At 46.4% G+C, this 23456-nt stretch overlaps 1 protein-coding gene across 1 annotated transcript; it reads left to right on the top strand.

Annotated features, from left to right (window-relative positions):
- Window positions 1–555: 555 nt before the first annotated feature.
- LOC308048668 (beta-galactosidase-1-like protein 2) lies at window positions 556–20135 on the top strand (the record flags this gene model as incomplete). The annotated part of the gene is made up of 20 exons (XM_080357941.1): window positions 556–638; window positions 3510–3569; window positions 4684–4881; window positions 5445–5513; window positions 5822–5917; window positions 7180–7288; window positions 7422–7514; window positions 9326–9407; window positions 11559–11623; window positions 13385–13469; window positions 14172–14309; window positions 14963–15043; window positions 15519–15625; window positions 15994–16140; window positions 16270–16341; window positions 17022–17100; window positions 18088–18175; window positions 18424–18538; window positions 19453–19569; window positions 20049–20135. 20 exons carry the CDS (start codon window positions 556–558, stop codon window positions 20133–20135), a joined length of 1971 nt encoding a protein of 656 aa, XP_080214067.1.
- Window positions 20136–23456: the final 3321 nt, after the last annotated feature.

Here is a 23456-nt window from a genome sequence, read left to right as displayed (position 1 = left end):
AAATAAAACACTAAGGTCCTGCGCAGAAACATTTAACCCTGCTGCCCCACATCACTGCTCCCCGCCCTGTAAAATGACCAAGCGCACCGGTAAATTCAGCTAATTTGGAATCAATAAAGCCCCGGCGGCCACTTCACCGAGAGCGGCGGGAGTTGTGATCATTTTCCTCTGTGGTATTTCGGTGTCTAACCAGCGGCCCTGAGGGGACAGGCCTTGGCGGCCGCTGCTGCCGCGCTGCCAGCCGTTCCCTCAGCGAGGCGGCGGTAATGGCCCCGGTGAGGGGTCTCGGCGCTGTCCCCACCCGGGCACCGATCGTGGGGTCCCCCCTGGGGTCCCCGCCGTGGGGAGGCCGGGCCCGCCCCGCTGCCTCATGACGGGCACCGCCAGCGGCCAATGGGAGCCGCCAGCGATGTGGAGAGGGCGGGGGGCGGCGGCGGGCAGCCAATGGGAGGCGCCGGCGGTGGGGAGAGGGCCAATGGCGGGCGGGCGGCGGGCGGAGCGGCGCAAGGCGGCGGGGGGCACGGCGGCGGTACCGGGGCCGGGGCCGCGGCCGCCATGTGGCCGTGCGGCGGGCGGCGGCAGCGGCGCCTCGGGGGTTTTGGGCTCCTCGTCTTCGTGCTGTGGCTGCTGCTGCGCAGGTGAGAACCGGCACGGCCCCGGGGGGCACAGCGGGGCGGCGGGGGCAGGTCGGGCTGTCAGCCGTGCCGCCGTCCCGCCTGCGGCCGGGCTGAGCGCGACTGCGCTTGCATGGGAATCGGGGAGTGCTGCGGGAAAACGATTCGTTAAGTCGGTGCTTCCCTCTCGCTACCTGGAAAAATTAATTTGCGGCGAGTCAGGCTCGATAGAATCAAAACGTTTTCTTACGGGAATGCGCAGGGCTGCACATCAGTCCCTGACCGGAGCATCGCTCCAGCGTGGGAAACGGGACAGCAGCGCTACCCCCCGCGGAAATCATTTAACAGCTTTACATAAATGTACATGTAATATACACAACTTCTTGTCTAGCATGGAAAGTAATGGATAAGACCAATTGCCAGCGCTATAAATTAGATCCTACATTAGGCTAATGCCATCCCTGCTGCTGGTGTCGGGCTTTACATCACCGCGGCTCTGACGGATGATGTTCGTTTGCGAATCAATCGCTCTGGCAGATCTAACCCATCCCTGGGCCCGTCACGGGTGTCTCGATGTGCTCACCCCAGAGCTGTGTTTCCCTCTCGCTCCAGCCTGCCCTGGGTCTGGTTCTTTATGTCCCTGTGTTGGCATCACGGGCTGAGCAGCATGGTACCCACAGACCTGGGGGTGTCACCTCCTTTCAGAACCACGCTAAGTTTCTTCTTCTGGCCCTGTTTGTATGCTCCAGGCCAATGTTTGTTCCTCTACAGCCCACCTGTAGTACCAAGGAGTTATTCAAGGTTCTATCTTAACCCCTGGGTGGTTTAGATCACGCTCATTTTGGGGGTGATGCTCATTCCTGGTGTATGTGTGCACAGCAGCTTCTCCGTGCCAAGTGACAGCAGCTCTTCAGTCCCTCACAGCACAGGGCTGGCGATCATTTTCAGGCAAGGGAAGATGTAGTTATTTATTGCCACTCAGGTCCTTTTTATATCTCTGATATTTTATAACGTGTTCTAAAATTCGTAGCAGGAAGTTACTTGATCCTCAAAGCTTTGATAAATCTTTGCTTAATTGGAAGCAGAATTCTTTTATAGCTGGTCTTGGGTTTGTGCCACATCTGTTCTTAGCAGAGGGTTGTTGCAAACTGATACCTGGTAAAAGCATAGAGTTCTGTCCCTGTAAAGTATATCTATAAAACGCTGTGTCCATTGGTACCTGATGTTTTCCTCCATGGCCCAAGTCACCCAAGAATAAACTGCATTAGAAAATGGAGAGATGATTATCTGTGTGTGCACCTGGGGCTCGTCCGACCGACGCAGACAGCGAGTCGTGAGTGAAGGCAACACAAAGCTTTCACTTTCCAATGGCCAGAGGAAGCCCAGAATAAACAGCAAAGCCCTCTGAGGTCTAAGCAGGGCTTAGGGATTAACTCTAAAGTCGCTTGTCCTCTGAAGCGTGTCCTTTGGTATTGGCAAAGCAAGCAAATGGTCTCTGCACCTCTTCCCCTTTTGGCTTTATTTTTCTTTACCATTAGCTTCTTCTCCCAACCGTTCTGGGTATGTGGTGGACCAATACCAACACTAAAGCTCTTATCTCATGCAGAGAGGACTCGAGCCAGGGTTTTGTTTGACAGGCACAAATGCTTTAGCGTAGCTGTCTGGTTCACCTGTGACTTTCCTATTCTGCGTGTAGTGTTTTGCGCTTCAGCTCACGTCTTACAGAGACAGTTTGTTAACAACCAACTTGTCCAGCTCAATTTTGAAGCTTCTGTGCTGGGCGAACTTGGTAATCTAATGTTATTTTTTTGCAAAAAAAGAGACTTCCCTGAAGCAGGGAGGAAGTGGCTACTGAGGGACAAAGGAGGCCAATAAGCTTTAGCAAAGACAATCTTTGCGATCTGTGCTGTCATTATAGAAATGAGGAAAAAGTATCTGCTGGGAGCTCTACGTTGTTCTCAAGAGGAAGCACAGAGCCCAGGTGGGCTTTGAGCTGTGGAAATCCAGCTCAGGGTAACAGGATGAAGCTCTGCTGAGTCACAGAAGATTGTTTTCAGAAGTCACTTGAAAGATGTGGGTTTCAGGATAATATGTTGAAAATATTGGGAGGCTGGGAGTTCCCTTCCAGGCATTCGTGGTGAGAAAAAACCCTGGAGCCGGGAAGTTTTAAGGTAGGAAACTTGATGGAAACTTGCCAACCGAGTTATGCCCGGATTAAGAAGATGAGCTTAAGTGATTTGTTTATTTTTATCTGGCTATGTATGCTTCCTGAGCACAGCCTTGGTGCGGGCACCAGTGCCAGTTTGCAGTACTGTTGTGTGCAGGGGTGATTTAGGGCTTTACCTGCCTCAGAAACAGATTGGAAACTTAGGTGTTGTCCAGTCTAAAATTGGAGTTTTGCGTCTCCTTTGAGCTTTCCACCTCAGGCTTCCCACCAAGGAACAGAAGTAGGTGTAGCTGCAGTTTCAGGATCTGATGTGCAGAAGTTGCGGTCTGTTTAAGATGTAGTTCTAGCAGCACAGAGGGACAGTAGCCATACAATATCCTGTGTGTGGACTGAGAACCACTTCCCACATGGTAAAATTCACAGTAATTCCTTGGGAGCAATGCTGCCATCATTCTCTGGCTGTACCTCGTCTCTTGTATAGATGAGTATTTTTGGTCCTGTTCCTATTCAGGCAGTCACCCTTGGAGTTAGGTGTTTTGTGCTTATTTCTCCTAGTGTGAGCTGCGCTACCTTGATAAGAACTCTGCTATTACTGCACCACTTTCCGAACGGGATACTTTACTATCTCCTTGCTCAGCGCTATTTTTCGTAAACGGTTTCACAATTAATGCACGCAAGCGCTCGTTGATGACAGGCAGTGAGTATCTAATCTAGGCTTCCTTTTCCAGGTATTACCCGTGCCTGCTGCCGGCTGTTTCAGAGCCCTGTGAGGATGCTGTGCTATACAGGTACCCTCTGAGCTCCTCAGCCAGCCCGTGCAGTAGCCTGGAACTCTTAGATTTAGCTCCCTTGTAGTCTCCCTGTCTCGTGTCTGGGGACAGGCAATCGCTGCCGGCTCCTGGTTCACAATCTCTGTGAGCCGCGAGTTCTGACAAGTCCCACCCTCTGCTCATACCCGCTCTACGCCAAGCCTAGAAAACAGCCAGAGGATTAGGTATTTCCCTCTTCTCCGAGTGCGACATTCCTCTCAAATGGAATGTCGCTCTTGCTTTCTTGGGGTGGGAATTTATCCCTCGCATCTGGCTGTGATAACGTCTCAGCGGAACAAGCTGCTACTGTCTCATTCCTTTGTGTATTCAGCGTTGTGGGACGGGGATGCTCTGATGGAGGCAGTGTCCCTGCTCTGGGTCTGGACCGGCTGCTAACATGTTCTCTCGGTTCAGCCAAAATGAATTGGGGAGCTGTGTAAGGCAATAGCAAGTAGTTTCTTGCACGCAGGAGCTGCCCCAAATGGAGCTGTATTGAGTATAGAAGCTGGTAAGTGCTTCAGAACCTCCTTTGCAAGCTGGTATCTCCTTTGCTCCAGTTCATGTGGCGAATAGCATATGAAGGAACTAATCTAAGCAGTAACGCTGGCAGAGGTAAGTTTGTGATGACAGCAGACCTCGTCTGTGCTAAGTGATGAATGAAGTGATCTGGAAATCAGCCAGCATATGCCATCCTACCGCAAAACATGGAGATCACACGTTTCATAAGTTACGAAGCGTTTGCTACTATTGAGTGAAAGCTTTCCCATCTTTTATTTTCGGCCAGTTAGTTTCACGATCTGAGCCTGAGCAGTGCTACATTTTGGTTGTAAAGTACAGCAGAGTGGGTTGGGGCATTCGGGATAGAAGCTGGTAATGAAATGAATATTAAATACACATCTTGGGCAGATCTTCCACCTGTTTGATAGCTTTCTGAAAAGTCTATATGCTCAGGATGACAAAGAGCATGGAAGGTCAGACATGATCCTGCCAGGTAGGGTGAGAGGAGCATTTCTTAGGGGACAGATTTCTTTATGATAAGCACGGATTTCTCTACTAGACACTGGGTGCTCATGTGTCCTTCCTTCTCTTCCAGGTTTAACTGGAGTGAGCTGATCCCGCTGCGGTTATGGGGGAGGACCCTGGGCTTGCAGACAGCAAACTCGCAGTTCCTCCTGGAGGGGATGCCCTTCCGCATATTTGGAGGTTCCATGCACTATTTCCGAGTCCCCAGGGAATACTGGGAGGACCGCATGCTCAAGATGAAAGCGTGTGGCTTAAACACCCTCACGACGTAAGTGTCCTCGCTCCCCAGGCTCTGGCACCTTGCAGCCTGTCCCCTCTTCCACAGCAGTTGGTGCGACTCTTGTCGTTAATTCCAGTGAGCGATAACAATGTCTTTTTGTACTTGCTATTGTGATAAAAGGCACCAAAAAAAAGTAGTGGGGATTCAGGTTTTCTTTAGTCAACACACACTGCAGTGTGATCAGATACCGACTGGAACTGAGGTCTGTCAGATGTACTGGAAAAGTGTCTTCTTAATGTTGGCCTGATGAGGAAGGTTTGGGCTCTGGAAGGGCTGTTTAGCACAGCTGTGATTTAAAAATCGCTCTGTTCTGGAGAATGAAAGATATACCTAGAGACAGACCACAGTGGATGGTCTTGAGAAACTTGGATATTGCAGGGTACAGGAAAAGAGTGCAAGTAAGGACTTGTCAGGAAAATGAAAGGCACAAATAACAGGTAAATAGACACTTGTAATGTGGACATGCGGTAATCTCTGAGTCTTTTACTGGCTAACAAAGGGAGAGCAGAGTTTTCTCGTGTGCCCTTTTCAGCCCTAACTCTGCATTTCAGGTACGTGCCGTGGAACCTTCACGAACAAGAAAGAGGGAAGTTTGACTTCAGTCGAAACCTGGATCTAGAGTATGTGGTACAGACAGCTCTGTTATTAAATAGCCCTGTTTTGAGGGGAGGGTGCGTGTGTTGGTTCTGGATGAAGATGTCATTTCCAGGTTCTGATGGAAAGCCTGTGCCTTGATCAGGCAATGGAAACTCTTCTCCTGCTTGCTCAAGTCCTGAACTTACAGGTTTAGTACCAAGCCAGTATAGTTGTTTCATCAAGCAATTCTCTTTGGGTTCTGGTACCTAAATTTCATGGTGAGGGGTGTACTAGGAGCGCATGGAGTTGGGATTCTGCTGTCGGACGATAATTGTGCTGTCTCAATCTCCAGGGCCTTCCTTTCACTGGCAGCTAAAAATGGACTGTGGGTGATACTGCGTCCTGGACCTTATATCTGCTCTGAATGGGACCTTGGTGGTCTGCCCAGGTAAGTGTGTAAATAGTTCAGCTGAGAAAACTGTTTGGGACTGTGGAAAACACCAAACAAAACCACAACCCCCCATATCATACAGCTGAGCCCCTTTCAAAGATGTAGGATGGCTGGCTGTTAGATGGGAATATTTATTTCTGTGTCCCCAAAGCAGGTGAAGACCCATTATGTTATTGAGCTTTCTTAAGCAGTACTGATAGTGAACTTGGATCCAGAATCTGTTTTGAGCAGTTATTCTTTAAAATAATAATTGTGTTATGGCAGAACTGGGGAAACCCATCTTCTAATGCTGTTGCAACTTGACTGTCTGTAGAATACGAACAGTGGTATTTGCAGCTTGATGTACGGATTTGCTTCGTCTCAGGTCCATTTTAAAGTCCTACTAGCACACAGGCACTACACGCAAGAGCAGCGAGGACCCATCGCTTCTCCAGCCTCCTGCTGTATTTTCTCCCAAAGCACGCAGCTTGTTGGTGAGAGGCTTTGGAGCTGAGGTGAATACATCAGCATTGAGACTTGTTAGTAGATCCCAGTGGAACCAGCGCTGGGTTACGTACCGCTTGTTTTCCTCACCTTCACAGAGCTTAAACCTCAGCGTGTCTCCATTTTGCCTTGACAACATCTGGGGATTACTTATCTGATAAAGAGCAACAGTACTGTTCTCATTTTGCAGATAAAGAGGTGATGATTTTGTAAGCCCAGCAGCTGCATGTAGCGTACAGGAGTTGAGTATTTCAGACCACTACTAGTTAATGCCTTCTTTTTGCAGAGACAAAGAAGGTACAAGCTCACTCTGCTTAAATTGTTATAGCACTACATTGTTCTGCTCACAAACAAATCACCCTTTGGTGTGTTAACCCCAAGCCAGTGAACTAAGTCTTGTAAATCAGCAGTAGAAACCATGGGAACAATTACCAGAGGCTTTGCTTTGAGTGATGATTGGGGTTTTATGAGGGCGCACTTGGTTGTGCAGTGCCCTTGGGGGTACATGGAATTCCAGAGTAACCTTCAGAGTGGCAAGTTTAGCGCTTGAAATCTTATTGGGAAAACTAATTAAATGAGCTTAGGCCCAAAATACAGAAGAAGAAGAAGGGGAAGAGCTTGGCGATTGCAGTCTGTACCATTTAAAAGCATGAGTGGTAGCCAGCTGCACTTGGTGTCCCTCCATAACTCGTGGAGTTGTCCATACCTGACGAAGAAAGGTCAGTGATTCCTGGCCAGGAGACTCTAACAGGTTCTGTTTGCTGCTTTTCTCATAGCTGGCTGCTGCAAGACCCAGAGATGCAACTGAGGACAACGTACAAGGGCTTCACAGAAGCTGTGGATGCTTATTTTGATCATCTAATGCCTATCGTGGTCCCTCTTCAGGCAAGTACAACCCATTACTATCCTTTGGGAGGACGAGAGCGTGGAGCTGAGGCTCGTGCATCTTTCCTGCAAGCCAGTGCCGCTGGGATTTCAGAAATCCTGGTGAACAACTTCTCCCTTCTTTTCCCAACAGTACAAGAAAGGAGGTCCCATCATTGCCGTGCAAGTGGAGAATGAATATGGCTCCTACGCCAAGGACCCAAACTACATGACCTATGTTAAAATGGTAATGTCAGCACATTTACTTCTTTCTGTGGTGAATCTTATAAACCGCCTTCCTTAGAACATTTTCTTTCTTCTGGATAAGTTTTAAGCATAGTTCTGTGCTTGCTTTTCCATAGCTTAGTGATGAAGGAGCTTGCGATGTTTCACAAACTTGTCAGAACAGATAAAGTGTCCTTGCCAGGACCGTGGGTGTATTTCTGCAGTGCTGTTTCATCATATTCTGGTATTGTGTGCAACATACATCTAAGGAAGTATATTATCGTGGTTAAAGATGAAAATGTGGGAGAGCAGGATTTGCAGGGCTTCCTTTTTGGCTGGAGTGGGATCTAATGTGAGGTGGAGCTCCTGGTCTTTGTTCTGGTTTGGCTCTTGAGCTTTGAATGTAGCAATGTTGATTAATTCACATTTGCATCTAGCACATATGACAACGTTGCAATATTCTTGGAATTAATATACCCATTCAAAAAACCCCACGACTCACACAAAACCTGAAATCCCTGTCCTTATCTAACTCTTTTGGGTGCAGCGCCTTTGCCTTTCAAATCATCTGGGCCATGAAAGGGTGTGTGGGCCTGTCTCTGCACACAGTACCTCGGCTGGGATTAGCTGAGCACACACCTGTGTCTGCCTCAGACGCTGCTTCTATTCCTGGGTTCTCTGCTGCACCCTGAAATCCTGCAACGCATTTCAATGTGTGGCAGCTCGCTGCCGTTTCTCCATTTTGCATCATGTACAAGGAGAGGAAGAAACTGAGTATTAATGCAGCGCTCAAAGAATTATCATAATAAAATTTGTTAGAAATTCTGGTGTCTTCAGTAGCTGAATTTTGTCAGATACCAGCACCTGTTCAGGTTATCGATTTAGTGATGATAAGTTGCTAAACTAACCAGGTTGTCTTAACTCTGAATTGGGTTTGTCTTTAAACTCGGTGCTGTAATGCTTCTCTCATGCAGACTGTGTGCGATGCCCAGGTCTAGTCTGTGTGCATAAGGTTTAAATGCAAAGGTTTTAAACACAACAGACATCAGCTACTTGGTGCACATGACAACTCCTGTGTGAGCTGATGTGTCTTTATCACCATTTTACAGTTAGTAATTTAGAATCAAGAGACTGAAGGCTTGTTTTCAAAGCTCCTTGGAGCTGAAGGGGTGACTACCTGTACAGGTACAGTGAAAAGAGGGGTTAATTTGCAACTGGGATTTCCTAACCTCTCCTTCAGACTTCAGCCCCTGTTCTGTAAAACAACAACAACTGTAAGAGCACAATCCTAATGGGAAGAACCTTGTGTGTGCATATGCATTTTAAAAACCTTAGAGTGCTGTTTCATACAGTGCTGCGATATTGAAGAACCAGTAAATTCATTCAGACTTGACTATTCAAGAACTTGGGTACCTGAGCTGTCCTGTGATGGCGTTCACTGGCAAACCAGCTGTTTTCCCCTTGGAGCTTCCGTTGTTAGTCAGGCAGGATGGGTGAGCTGCGTTTCTTGTTTCTTCTACATGATGGAAAGCAGTGAAGCTCTTTATTAAACTGACCTCAGAAGAAGATAAAATCCTGAAGTTTGATGCATCACTGAGAAACAGGTCCAGCTTTCTAAAACAAAATAAGATTTATCAGTTGTCTTTAAGCTGGAGAAAGTAGGCAGGGAAGCTTCAGGAGGAATGGGAGATGTCACAGGAATATTTCTTACCAAGCCGCTACCAATTTCAAGCTCTCCCCAGAGAATGTGATGATGTACTGTAATGCTTTAATATCCTGACAAATACCAAAGTCAGGCTGTTAACACAAGGGCTTTTCCTCTCTTTGATTTAGGCCCTGTTAAAGAGGGGGATTGTGGAACTGTTGATGACCTCGGACAACAAGAACGGGCTGTCGTTCGGCTTAGTGGAGGGAGGTACGTGCTTGTGGGAGAGCAAGGTAGGACTGTGCTCTTTGCTGGGGTGGCTGCGGAAATGTCACCTCTGAATGAGAACGTGTGCCCCTCCGCTTCCAATCAGTGTGTGCAGAGAAATTCTCGGCTGCCTTCTGCCCAGCATTGGGCATTTGAGCTTCCCAACGAGCTGCGGCAGGAGGTGGCAGCACCCAGCCCTTCCCTTCTCGGTGCTGTTTCCATCAGATTAAAAGGCTAAAAATACAACTTCTTATTGCTGCGAGTGTATATTCGTCAAGTACCTCAGCAGTTATTAATAGTAGTGACTTAAGATAACTGCTTTGCAATTAAAAAGAGAAGCAAAAAGCCCATCAGAATCTGAAATCTAACGTTCTGTAAGTTAAGCCGTGCTTTGCAGGGCAGCCCTGTCTTCTCCGTGACCTTGCTCTGGGGCGTGCAGGCAGGGAAAGGAGGGTGTCAGATACGTGTCATGCAAAAACATGTCCAGTTTCCCTTTCCCTCTAAAAAGTGTAATTCTATTAAGTAATTCTAAGTAATTAAGTAATTCTATTCTATTAAAAATGCTGCATAGTGCCTCTTCTGCTTTTCGCTGTGAAGAAGCCGAGGTACAGATGTTTGAGTTTCATGCTCTAAATCTGACTGTTTGGGGTGTAGTGTGATCCTGATCTTCCCAGTTCCCTCGTTTTGTTTCCTCCTGTTACTTCTATTTGAAAGGACGAGAGGGACAAATTCTATAGCTCTGAAGTCCACAGGCCTCCCCCAGTACTGTGGTCTTTTTAGTTGTATTTTTGTTGGCGTGCAGCAGTTTTTGGCCGTGACCACACAGAGTCACTGTCTCCCTGCCGGAGAGCTGCTGTGGAAATCCCTGCAGCCCTCCCCATCTTCTGCAGGAATGTTTGCTGCCTCGGAGCTCCTTGTTGTTCGGGGTTGTCTCTTCCAGCGTTTTGCATGCTGAGAGCTCTCTGTTACCAATTTGCCTCTTAGATGTCATAACAATCCGCTCATTAGAGCCAACACGTCAAGTAATCAGTTGCGTGGAATACCAAGCGGTAGAGCAGCAAGGTGGTTATGAAAGCGCTAAGGGAGAGAGGACAAAATCCAGCGTGTGAAGAAAATAGAAGACTCCATACTGGAGTTGAAAACCAATGCAGTGATTCAGTGGTTTTGTTTGTTCTGTTCATCAGTGGCGAATTGCCAGCTGATGTATTACATCCATGCTACATCCCCGTTTCGTTTTGTTCTCCCACCACATCTGCCCGCGCCAAATTCTTCAGCCCAGCGCATTACATAGGTCAGCCTGTTAAAATCAAAGTATAAATAGTGAGCTTGTGCTTCTGTAAACATTCTGTTTGAAGTGCTCTGTCTGACACAACTGGGGCTGGGTTTGCTAGCAGCTCTCTTATAAGATGCCAGTTTTTAATACAGTATCATACCATTGCTCCTGCGTTTTCAAAGTTTCTTGGGAGAGACATCACCAGTGTGACCGAGGGCTAGAAAGGTATGGAAATGGTTCAACGTGTACCAGGGGCTGGGACAGTGGTACCAGATTAGTGTCTTCTAATCCATCAGCATCTGCAGACAGATTTTCCCACTCTGGGGCTTGAAGATCGAGCAGTGACTGTCACAACACACACAACAGAAGCACAGATAAGTCTTCCCGTTACAATTTCTGTGTGGTTCACTCGTGCTGGGGTTTCTCTCGCCCACCCCCACAGACACGACAACTGTAAGATATCGCTTGGGTAGCGATTCCTGCAGCTACAGCCTGAGAGATCAGCGTGGCATCCAGATATGGCTTTCTAATAATGTTTGCTTTTATGTGGTGCCTTTTATCTGAGGATCTCCAAGTGCTTTACAGCCTCTAATTAGAGCTTCTGACACCCCACGAGCTGCTCTGATGCTTTCTCTTTCTAGTATCTCTGAACGCTGGAGCTAAAACGATGGCCTGCAAGTATTCCACTGTGTGCTGCCGTCCAGTTAGATTCTGCACACTGAGTGAAAACTTTGATGGGAAATTGCTGAGGAGGTTGTATTGGTGGTTCAGAGGATGTTCCAGCTCCCTCTGAGCTTGTGCTGGGCTGATGCCAGAGGAGATGCTCCCCAAGCTATTTTGTATGCGTCTAAATTAATAAAACCTTTTTATTTCCTCAATAGCGCTGGCCACTGTTAACTTTCAGAAGCTGGAACCGGGGCTCCTGAAATATCTGGACACAGTACAGGTACGATGCAGCAAACTCTTTTACCTTGATGCTGTGAGTGCTGTCAAGAGCACATTTGAAAGCTGTAGTTTTCAATGCTGGGTGCTGATCTGCAGCAGTTCTTTCAGGGTACACTGCGATGGGTGTTCCAGGCATCTCCAATACTTCATATTCAGTGTAGATATGTAATATTGTATTAATGGCATGCTGGGAAGAGATTATTGGTCCCGTTTCTGCTGGGACCTGCAGCAGCACCGGTCAGAGGGACACGTGAATTTCAGATGCGCTTCCCAAAACACCTTCCACGCAGTGTAGTTTTAGCAGCAAAAAAACATTCAAATTCAAGGTGTCGCTTGAGCATCTTCAACCCCCTGTGCTGCCGAGATGTGAATCAGGGGTAGCGAAGTGCCTAATGAACACTTGATGCAAAAAGTGTCTTGATTGCGTGATGAGGGAGCAGTGAGGGAATAACCAGGTTTGGTGCTGAGTGACAGGTTCTCTCTCTTTGCATCCTCTGTCCTCCTCTTTCCCTGTAGCTCTGCTTGCTCCAAATGTCAACCTGGAAAGATGTGAACAACTGATATCTGCCCCTGGCCATGATCGATTCTTTTCTGATCTTTTCCATTGGCTTTTGCCTGGACTATAAACGAAACCTTGCTGCTGGCTTGCTGAACACTGAATCCCACCGCTTTTATTTGCTTTCTTTTCTTGTACAGGCAAAAGAGGCTCTGCTGCATGTGCTTTCACCTTCTTTAGGTCGTACATAATTCCCCAAACCCCGCAAATGAACAGGAGGCATCTTCCCCACAAACCGAATGCAACATGACCTAATAAAAGCAGCTCCTCTTTTGCCACGCTTACTAATTACCAGATAGGCAGCCTGTCATTCATATTTGTAAGGATTATGAAGCTATGTTATCTTTCCTTGTTATCGTCTTTTATTCCAGAGGGTGGTAAAACTCCTTCTTTGACCAGTTCACTGGGGATGGATTGATTAAACGCATTTCCAAGAGCTGGTCTGAACCTGGAACAACTAGATTGATACAGGCACCTGCAGTTGTTTTCTCCTAATGAAACACGTGTTTCTTTAATGCCACTTACCTCGGCCATTTCATGTGCCATCAGATAAAAGCCCTTATCAAATCAAGGGCAAAATTGCCTTGACTAGAAATAAACACCGTGAGGAGGGAGTGCCAGCCCGGCTGAGCCCGTTGTCCTGTGCAGTGCGATGGGGCTGGGTGGAATTCTACAGGAGCTAAGTGGGAAGCAATTGCTCCATGTGCAGAGCCTTTTTAATGAAGACCTAATTCCTGCAAAGGCTAATTCTTTCCTGCCAGCACCATATGCGGCATTAAAAAAGCATTAAGCCGCTAAGGTCCACTGTTCCTACCTTGGCAAGCGCTGGCTGCCGTGCACCTGCAAACCCTCAGCTGGCAGCGGCGTAGCTGATAAGCAGACATTTATAAATGTGTATATCCAGCAGAAGCTAAACAGTGACAGTTGGTTTGTCTTTTTGCTACAGCTTTACCAAACAATATCCAGAGCTGTGTGGTATCACCTGTGTGCCATGGTTTTTGCTTTGTGCCTGTTCCGGGCATTCCACAGCGTCTTGTTCCTCACTTGTTCAGAGCTCCTTAGCTGCTGCTTTTTATGCCAACTGGGGAAGAAAACACTCTTGTAAACCAGGTTGCCAAACTGCGTTTGAACAATGCTCTGGAACATAGGGCTGAGTGCAAGGCTGCCCTGTCTGCATTTTAACCCTTTGGTTTTGTTTTGATGCAGAGAGATCAGCCCAAGATGGTGATGGAGTACTGGACCGGCTGGTTTGATAACTGGGGGGGCCCTCACTACGTCTTTGATGCAGATGGTGAGCACCATACACTGTTTTTGTAGATCGGGGTGTTTATTGCTTGGCAAACAGTCACGGAAAAATGACACCTAACTTTTCCAGATTTGCTGTCCTGCTGTAACCTTTGCTCTATGTAATTATAAATTAACTGCTTAACTGTAAATGAATAATCCCTCAGTGAGTGGGTCCCATTGCTGTGCCTTGGATTTTCTTTAGTGGTGTTAGGAAACTGTAGCTCTTCTTTAAAACAATATATGTTTTTCTTTTTATTCTTAGAAGGACTCTATGGGGTGTGCAGAGAGCCAAACATCTTAAGATATTAGTGTCAATGTGTCCTAAGGCCTTGTGCTACTCTCTGTTGATGTTAAAAATGCAGCCCAGGGGTTTAGATCGTCTCTTTCACCTCCTGAGATCATCTAAATCCTCTGAAGACTTTATTTGTATTTGGTAAAAACATCACAAGTTTTGTGACACCTCCATCATAACAACATTACTTGTCTAGAGAATAATCACTCCTCAAGAGAGGATTATTTTACCTTTTGTGGGAAAACAGTGAACTTGGGCCTTTTGCTGCCCTTATTGAGGGCAGAATACAAATCCCTGTAATTACACGGGTGTGACTGACTGTCAAGGACCAGCACGCGTGTGCTTTGCGTTACTGAAGCGTGTTAACCCACCTGCTCGCTCTCTGGCCTTCCTGGCACTGCTCTTCCTTTCCAGAAATGGTGAATACCGTAGCAAGCGTCCTCAAATTAGGAGCGTCCATCAACCTCTACATGTTTCACGGAGGCACCAACTTCGGCTTCATGAACGGTGCTCTGGAGGCTGATGAATACAAGTCAGATGTCACCAGTTACGGTGAGTTTCCTTTCACTGCCTTGCCCGTGCACCTGTTGTGAGAGAGCAGCTCGGACGATGCTTTGGGCTGGATAAAGCTGGCAGGAGCATTGAGAAATGGCCACTATAACCACTTGGTCATGGAGAAATGAGCTGGAACATAGCTCAGAAGCAAATGCCCATCTAAATGGGGGCTTAAATTAATGTTTCCTATTTCCAGACCCATTCCAGGATGTGGAGGATCCCCTGGTTCTGAACTGGGAATAGAAATGGCAGATCATGACTTTATGTTATGGCCATGCTGGCTCTTCTTTCTAGGGAAAGAGGGTGATCCAAGATACCGTTCTGGTTTTTACTTTTACCAAATCAAATTGTACTGTAAAGCTCTTTTCATCCCAACAGCTGTTTGTCAGAATCATTAACTGTTGACTTTATCCTGTGCAAAATTATGGATATGTGCAAATTAGATCCCCAAAAGTCTGTTGCTCCTCAGTGAGTGGCTCTTCTCCAAATTAACCAACTCTATGCTTGTCTAGCTGCATTCACACAGAAGTGTACAGGTTTCCATGCCAAGAAAATTGTGTCTTGGGATTTACTTCTTTGATGGCAGTGTACGGGAAGGCTGTCCCAGAGCTGCTCTATGTCTTTTAAAACATATGTGGTTCTTTTTTCAGATTACGATGCTGTCCTGACAGAGGCTGGAGACTATACATCCAAATTTTTCAAGCTCCGACAACTCTTCAGCATGATCATTGGTAATTATACATCCAAGAACCAAAGTACTGTTCTACTTACAGCGTTAAATCGGAGAATTGTTTAAACTGCCCCTTCTGCTGGGGCCTGGGACTTTGGTTGGTTGCATTTTCCAAAAGATGGGAGGGAGGACAAGGGACATAAATCTTGTCTGTCAGCAGGCAGGTAGTAGCATTTAAGCAGCTTCTTTCTATGCCAGGAAGTGTATGTTGGAAATAAATGCACATCTGAAGGAAACATCATTGGTTATATTTTATCTTGTTTGTTGTATCTTATTGCTAATCTGTTCTAGGGTCAGATAGGTGGCTGTGGCTGCAGAATAACTGTCATTCTCACTCAGCCCTCACGCTTGCTTTGGGTCTTTTTGTAATTGAATGGAAAGACTGACCCAAGGAGGTCTGGAGGGGCCTTAAATCTGTGTTGGCTTTTTGTATCTGAAATAGTTGTTCCATCTTTCTCTTTCTTTTTGCATCACAGGCCAGCCCCTTCCTCTCCCTCCTATGATTGAAAGCAAGGCCTCGTATGGTGCAATCCTCTTGCATCAATATATCTCCCTCTGGGATGTGTTACCATCTCTTTTACAGGTACTACCAATTTTAATGCATCTTGGTACTAAAAGGCATCACCCTTTAGGTGGGAGAGGCGATTAGTGCACTGGCTTGTTATCCCATGAGGATAAGGTTGGGGAATGTTTTTGTCAAGGAGGCAAATCTTTTATCTCACCTTTTTTACTGCTGCTTGTCCTGGAATTCCAGTTTTGCAAGTCCTTGGCTCCCTTTTCTGGTACCTTGTCTTCATTGCTGTAGCTTTCATAGAGTCCTGAGGTAATTCAGGGTGGAACAGTAAAAGTAAACGTAACCTGTGGCAGAGCGGAACACCTATCTTAAATGAATTGCCTCTGTGTCAATGCTGAGAGGCTGCATCCACTGTTAAATCTGTTTCTCCTTTGCAGCCCATTAAGTCAGAGTTTCCTGTTAACATGGAGAATCTGCACGTAAATGACAGCAGCGGGCAGTCATACGGGTATGTGCTCTACGAGACTGTCATATTTGGTGGTGGACACCTGCATTCACGGGACCACGTCCGTGACCGAGCACAGGTGAGGAGCAGAGGACAACCGAGACTAACTTCAGTCGGATGGAAACACAAATACAACTTCAGTGACCTGTGCAACACATGATTAGAGTGTGGTTGATGAGACGTCGCTCTCCTGTGCTCTGTTTTGCAGGTGTTTGTTAACACCATGTATGTTGGCGAGCTGGACTACAACGCAGTGGAGCTCTCCCTCCCCGAGGGACAGGTAACAACCGCAGATTGCTCCCAGCAGGATAACAACCAGGACCACAGGGAGAAAATAAGTTGCCACAAACCATAGGCACCGAGTACCAATACCCCGTTTATGCAATTACATCCACCTTCCTTAGCACAGAGGAGGTTTTAAGGGGATTTGGGGGCTTTTGCACCTTTTGGGTCTCCAAAAGAACGAGGGGGGATGTCTCTCTGTAGCTCTTAGCTTGGCAAAGTTGGCAATACGACTAATGTATTGATGGGACGCATGTTGGCAGAGCTGTGTGTGGCTCCCAGGAGTGGGTGCGTGGGTGGATACACTAGTTGTTCTTATGACTTGTGGGAGAGCTGTATGACATAAGCCTGTACTATGTCAAACTCCATTTCTGGCTCTGTGGGGGATAGCAATATGGTACTTAAAATTCAACAGAAAGAAAAAGAAAACGTTTATGAAAAGGCTGAGCGTTTCTGAGTCGCGTAACTATTTGCAGTAGCTGAAAGATACGGGGACACTGTTCTGTCACATAACCCAGAACTCTTAAGTAAACAGATCAATTGCAACTGCCAAAGATGTTGGTGCCACCTCCCCTCTCAAGCTCCTCTACTGACCTCTGTTAACCAAGCGCTGTGGCTGATACAGCACATGCTGCGCACCGGTCCAGCTGATGCTCTTCCTTTTGTGCTTTTTTACAGGGATTCAGGCAGCTAAGGCTCTTGGTAGAGAACCGTGGTCGCGTCAATTATGGCCTGGCATTGAATGAACAGAGGAAAGGTCAGTTAAGTCCTTTGTTCCCAAACTGTCCTGGATAGTTGTCTGAGTTTAAACACGGTAGAACTGTCTTTTTCTTGTGTGCTTTAGGCAGAACCAAACTGCAGACCCAATGCAGCACTAGGACCCATTCCTGTGCTCTGTCATATGTTACTTCACAGGGAAAGAAGGAAAATATCTTTTAAAATCTCTGTTTTCACCTGGGGGGGGGTTGATATTGGAAAATCACAACATTTAAAAACACAGGCAGCATCAGGAGGAATGAATTGCATCCTGTTGAGCAGACTTCACCATTTTAGTAAATTCTATCACATACAATTGTGGAGCTGGAAGAGGTTGAAACCCCAGGATTCTATTTTAGTGGGGAACGGTATGCAAAAACTATACAAACCAGACTAATGGAGTTAGGCACGTGACTGTACTAATTTTATTTTACTGCAGAAGAGGTGTATAAATCCTCTGCGCTGCTTACGCAGTCACAGCTGCAGTTCTGTCATTAGGAAGCTGGATTAGCACCCAGGCTTTGCCTGCGATGTGAAGAATGACTTTATCTAACAAGAGAGTGCTCAAGGTAAATTACTTACTAAGATGTCTTAAGATCCTTGGATAAAAAGCACTGGATCAGCACTGGACATTAGTGCTTGTCCATGTTATATTTTGCTGCGCCTATTAGAGAAGTAACTGATCTACTGCTTTAAAAAAATCTATATGTGGACAGCTAACTAAAACTCAACAATAACAACAAAACCCCATCTGCTGCGTGTGCCAATGATGTTTTCTGCTCGGTGAGTTGAAGCGAAGGGGAGAGTGGAGAGGCCAAGGTGCAGTAATGTTCCCCACTCAATCTGGATGAGCAATGGGACCATATGGACTCTAATTCCACTGCCGAATGTGGCTGCTTTCCATCTCCTGCTGTTCCTCACTTTAAAATAGGAAGACCTATCAGCTTTAGCTAGTTTTCAACTCTTCATTACCCCATTGCTCTTACAGGCTTAATTGGTGACATCTTCTTGAATAAAACCCCCTTGAGAAACTTCAAGATTTACAGTTTGGAGATGAAACCTGGCTTCATGAAAAGGTTTGTGGCGTTTAAACTGTTTTTCTTCCTATTTGAAACCAACCGTTTCCCAGCAGCGCAAAATCTAATAGGCAGTAGTTAGATGTATCGGAAAGGCAACACGAGGTAAAAGTAGGTAGGTGGATTTTTGCACTGATACCTTTGCCCAAAATAGTGCAGAAAACGGTGCCACTTTATCCATCCGCCATTGTAAGCAGCACTTTGGAATGATCTCGAGACCAGTGTTGTGTTCGGTCCTTTCCTTACAGCTTGCGACACGTGGCCGGGTGGAGCGCGGTCCCAGATTACTTTGTCGGCCCAGCTTTTTTTCGTGGAAGGCTGTGGATAGAGCATCAGCCACAGGACACTTTCTTGAAGCTACAGGCAAGTCCCTTTTTGTATTCACCCCGTTTTTCCTTGATCAAGAGTTTTAAAACACTGGTTAGAGAGACACTTGTGCAACAGCTCTGACTGAGCTCTGTCCTGTAGTCCGTAGTCTTCTTTTGATCTTGGAGAAAGCGAATTATTTTGACGGTGTAGACGTTTTCTCAAGCTGGCAGGTAATTCTGTTCAGTCTGTAGCGGTTCTGATGAGAAAACACGCGCAATACTGACCCCGCAGAGCTGCCGATGAACAGTTCGTCTTTTTATTGATGCACAAATGCTATTTCTTTTTTAGTTTCAGAGGGGCAACGGGCACAAAAAGTAAAGGAGGCACTAGGTGTATCTCCACCTTCTCAGTGTGATACGGAAAGAGTCACCACTTTGTAGCCATGGCATGAGAGTTGGCATTCACATCTTCTTCTGTGGAAGATTGCTGCTCTTGCACAGAACTGCAGATGTGAAGTATTATTAAGCTTTCTCCCCTGATTTCACTCCCCTAGAGCCAAGGTTCACGCCACTGATTATTGTACTGCTCGCTTTTTCATTTATGCTTTGTTGCAAATTATGCTATTCAGTACCTAGACTATTTCCGTCACCTGGGAAATAGGTGAGGGGAGATATTCTCTGCTTGAGAAGAAATAAAGATATGCCTGTTCAAAAAGATGAAGTTTCCTAGACAAGCACGGATCATGAATTGCGTATTTTCGAAAGCTTTATCCTTTTAATTAGCACATGAAGGATAACTCCTGTTCAATGGGGCTTATTGAAATGTTCACGGCTTCAGGGAGTTGCACAGGGAAAGCAAGCAGAAAACCCGCAGAAAGTGGCCTGGAAGAATGCAGGTGTGCCGGTAACTTAGTCTCCTGGAGGGCAGCACAGTCGCATCAGTAATTCTGTGTGCTGTCCCGATTCCAGGGCTGGGAGAAAGGAGTTGTGTTTGTCAATGGTCAGAACCTGGGCCGCTACTGGAAGATTGGACCTCAGGAAACACTCTACCTTCCCGGCCCCTGGTTGCGGAAAGGGAGCAACGAGGTGAGAGGATTTGGTGGGATTTCTTTTTGCTTGTTTGTATTATTAAAGATGCTGCTTTGAGTCATGTCCCAAAGAGCGAGACACGTACAATGTGTGTATTACCTACCTCTAGCTGAAAACCAGCACAACAGAGAGGAAGGACACTCATCTCTCCTAAGATCTGTGACAATTAGGGAAGGTGCTGCTCTAAAGCTGACAGTATGGTTCTGAAAACCATTAAGACATGATGAGGATGGCAGCTAAACTTCAAAGCACTGCATCAAGCTCAAAATCAAGACAAACCTGATTTGATGCTCGTTCATTTTCTGCATCATGTGGTGCCGGAGAAGAATCACAGATCCTGTTCAGGCTCATATTGATTGATCTCTTTAAATGATGCTTCCTTCCCCTGCTGTGATTGTATGCCTTTTCCTCCTAAAAACACTTAAAGTAGCTCGGCCTCTGTATGAAGGAACTTTATATATCCCTTTCTTCTGCAGATTGTCATTTTTGAAGAACGCACCGCCGGACGGATAATACAGTCTGTCGACATACCTTATTTAGGAAGGACCCAGTACGTGGACTGATGAGAGCTGCTTTCCCATGTTTGGTTCATCTCGAATACTCCTGGTTGCATGTCTGGGGACACGACGGCCCAGGCCCTTGGGCATGTTCCATTTCCACTAGAGCCAGGTCAAGGATTTGCTCTTTGGCGAAAAGTTCGGAAGAGAGAATGGGCCCAGAAGGAACCAGAGTCCACTGTTTCATCGATGGATGCAGAAGCTCATCTCCCTGCACCAGCGAGGAGCCACAGCTTGGGTGGCTGCGCATGGTGCCATGGACCGTCTGGTGAATGCAACGCGGGGAGTGAAACGGTGCTTGGAGGCAGGAGAAGAGAGAGACAAAGAACTGAAGCCATCTGAACTGAAAGCTCAGCTCTCCAGTGACTCTAAAAACGTGTCATTACTGGCCTCCTCGTTTTTATAATTAGATAGGGAGAATATAGTTGGTGAACATGTGAGTAACGAGGTGTGGAAAAGCATTTTGTTGTGCTTCCAGGCAGAATTCAGCGACTCACTCTGCAAAGAGGCCATTACTTGTTCACTTGTTGGAAGCTAAGTTGGTTGTCAAATGACTTGAATGTGGGCTTTTTTTCCACCGAGTTTTGCTATGGAGGTTGTCTCTCTCAAAAAGGAAATTAAAAAAAAGGTTTAAAAAGTGAAATGTGGTTTGTCCTCTGTCGGATGGGTCATTATGTTTCAGGCCAGGCAGGAAGGAGAACTTGCAGGGAGGAGGAGGAGAAGAGGACGAGATTGTCTTCAAGTCATCCCTCCACCCTGCTCTCCCTGCAAAGCACCTAAAGATGAAATTCCCCATTATAAATGAACGGGGAGCAGATTTTGGTTGGGATGGAAGTAAAGGGGTTACATACCTAGTTGCAAATGTGAGGGCACATTTGTACTTCCTAGTTAAACCTGCTGTGAAATCTTGGGATCTTGGGTCCCGTTCTCTTTTTTCTTAACACGGGATTTAGGAAAACGTGACGTATTTTTTCAACTCACCAGCTCCACAGTCGCTGAGGAGCTGCCATCTCTTTAGGAAGAGATCGAATTCAAACTGCGAATCTGTTCAGAATCTCCGAGAAGTCACTCGGCCCTTGCTTTCTGTTCCAGGAACCAGGGGATTCAGGCTATGAGAGAAACACCAAACGTGCACTGTCTCTGATAATGGAGTTCTGGGGTATTGTGGCTCTTAGAAACCATGACTTTATTTAACAAATTTAAATACAGTTTGTTTAAAACTGAGAACAGACAGTGCAGCTGTACTACACTCCATCCTGGCCAGAGCTGGTCTTACTGAACATCAAACCTCTGCTCCTGAGCATCCTCTGCGTGATGCAGAATGGCCCAGGGTTGCATGAACAACTCTTGAGGAGTATGGAGCGTATTTGCAGGGCCGTGTTCAGGACGCCGTCCTTTGCATTTTTCTGAGTTATTTCCTTCTGAGGAGGGAAAGTTACAGTCCAGTCGAGACTGGAATTGAGATCAGTGCAACAAGACATGCAGCTAGGAAAGCTGGAAACTATTTAAATGGTTTGAAAACTTTGTAGTCCTTTAAAAATGTCTCTTTCCACTCTAGGGGTTGCGGACTGAAGTGAACTTGGGAGGCTAGAACAATAACAGAATAAATCTGCTTGAATGCAGAGAGCTACTGTTTTAATACGAGATAACAATACCCGTTCCCACAGAGCAGCCAGTAGCATCAAATGCTTTCTACCCAAGAAACGCCTCGGCCAATGCATCTAAAGGAGCTTTTTTGTAAAGGCTACGTAGCAAGGCTTCTGTGACTGGGAACTAAAGAATGCAACTTTTCCCCAATGGTTTTGATATACAGTGGCAGAAAATAACTTACAAAAAATATTAAAAAAAAAATATATTAGGAATACACAATGTCATTAGTCCAAGGGGAGATTTCTGCACTGTGAAGCTAACAATCAAATCTAGAGCATTTTAATAGTTCTATGTGTTAGGGCTAAAAATAACCAAGTCTATTTCCAGGATTACATTTTCCCTCAATTCCAAGGTAAAATTGTGCTTCAGACTTTGTTGAAGGAATCGGGGCAGCGGGGGTTGATCAAAGGTTTGCAACAGCTATGAACAGGGAGGGAAGTTGTTGTTTTTAAAGAGAGGTGGGGAGGAGGGGTATGTTGTACCTCAATTTCTTCCTCAGCAAGTTTGTCAATCTCAAACACAGAGTCTACCAAGGTAGTAGCACCCACGTTCCTCTTCTGCACTGCTCAGTCCTGTGTCTCACTGAGAAGCAAAATACAGTTTCATCAGAGAACACCCTTTCATCAGCGCGATGCTTTGGTCCTTTGATGTTACAGAACAGGGGAGAGGCGACTAACGTTCTACATTGATAGTTTTTCAACATACCTCAAGCCTGGTGCTGAAGAAGCAGAGCACTAAGCCCAGGATCCCCTTTACAAGGGTGCTGCTCTATCCCAAGTTAACTCTCCAACTGCTCTGCGGGGGTTTGGCATGGCCCTGGAAAAGGGGCTGGGGCTGAAGGATATATTCCAGCAGAATGGTAAATGCACCAAAATCAGCTTTTATCATTCAATCCCTAGTTTTAAGCAGTTAACTTTATTTTTTAAGACTGTAAATTTGTCTTTGTGTTGGAGCGCCCTTCAGAGAATCCCACACCTAATGCTCACATGAACCAAATTAGAGTGAAACAGAACCAAGATCTGAGCCTGGATGAAGTATTACGGTGTATTGCCACGACAATCTCATTAAAATCCACTTCCAGTTATTTTAGCATGGATGAATAGAGAACCACATGCTGTAAACATAACTCCATCCAGGAACACAGAGGTATGTCAGTGCCCTCCAAACCATGAAGCTAAAGAAGGGAGAGGGAATACAAAGAGAACAGAGATACTTAATGGGTTTGTTCTAACTTGCCTTGCTTTTCACCCTCCCCAAAAACCTTTCTGTCTTGTGCAGCGTAATAAACACTGATTAAAGTAGGTTTAAAATTAAGGGCTAAGGTGCCATCTCAGAAGGCAGCTGTCCCCTCCGTGAACAGAGAGCTGCTTAGGCTGTCGCACACATAGCCGCAAGGTACGTGTGTCTCAGGAAAAACAAGTCACCGGGGGCCAACCCACTCCTGTGGGCGTTCTCACCCTCGCCTTCAGGTCCTGTAAAACAGCCCCCTCAGTCTAGACCGCCGTTCCAGCTGGGCCGTGTCTTCAGTGCATCGTGCCCTGCATGCGCTTCTCCCGAACCGAGCGTGTCGCGAGGCAGCTGGTCTTGTACTGATTGATGTCAGTCCTGTATTTTCTGTGCTTTTTCTCCACCTCCAGAGCGTCTGGTCCTGCTCAGAGTCCAGGAGGAAGGGCAGGG

Source organism: Nesoenas mayeri (assembly GCF_963082525.1).
Source record: "Nesoenas mayeri genome assembly, chromosome: 22".
In the NCBI taxonomy this organism is placed as follows: Eukaryota; Metazoa; Chordata; class Aves; order Columbiformes; family Columbidae; genus Nesoenas; species Nesoenas mayeri.
Note: the sequence above shows the minus strand (reverse complement) of the source record. Positions and strands in the feature narration are given on the sequence as shown.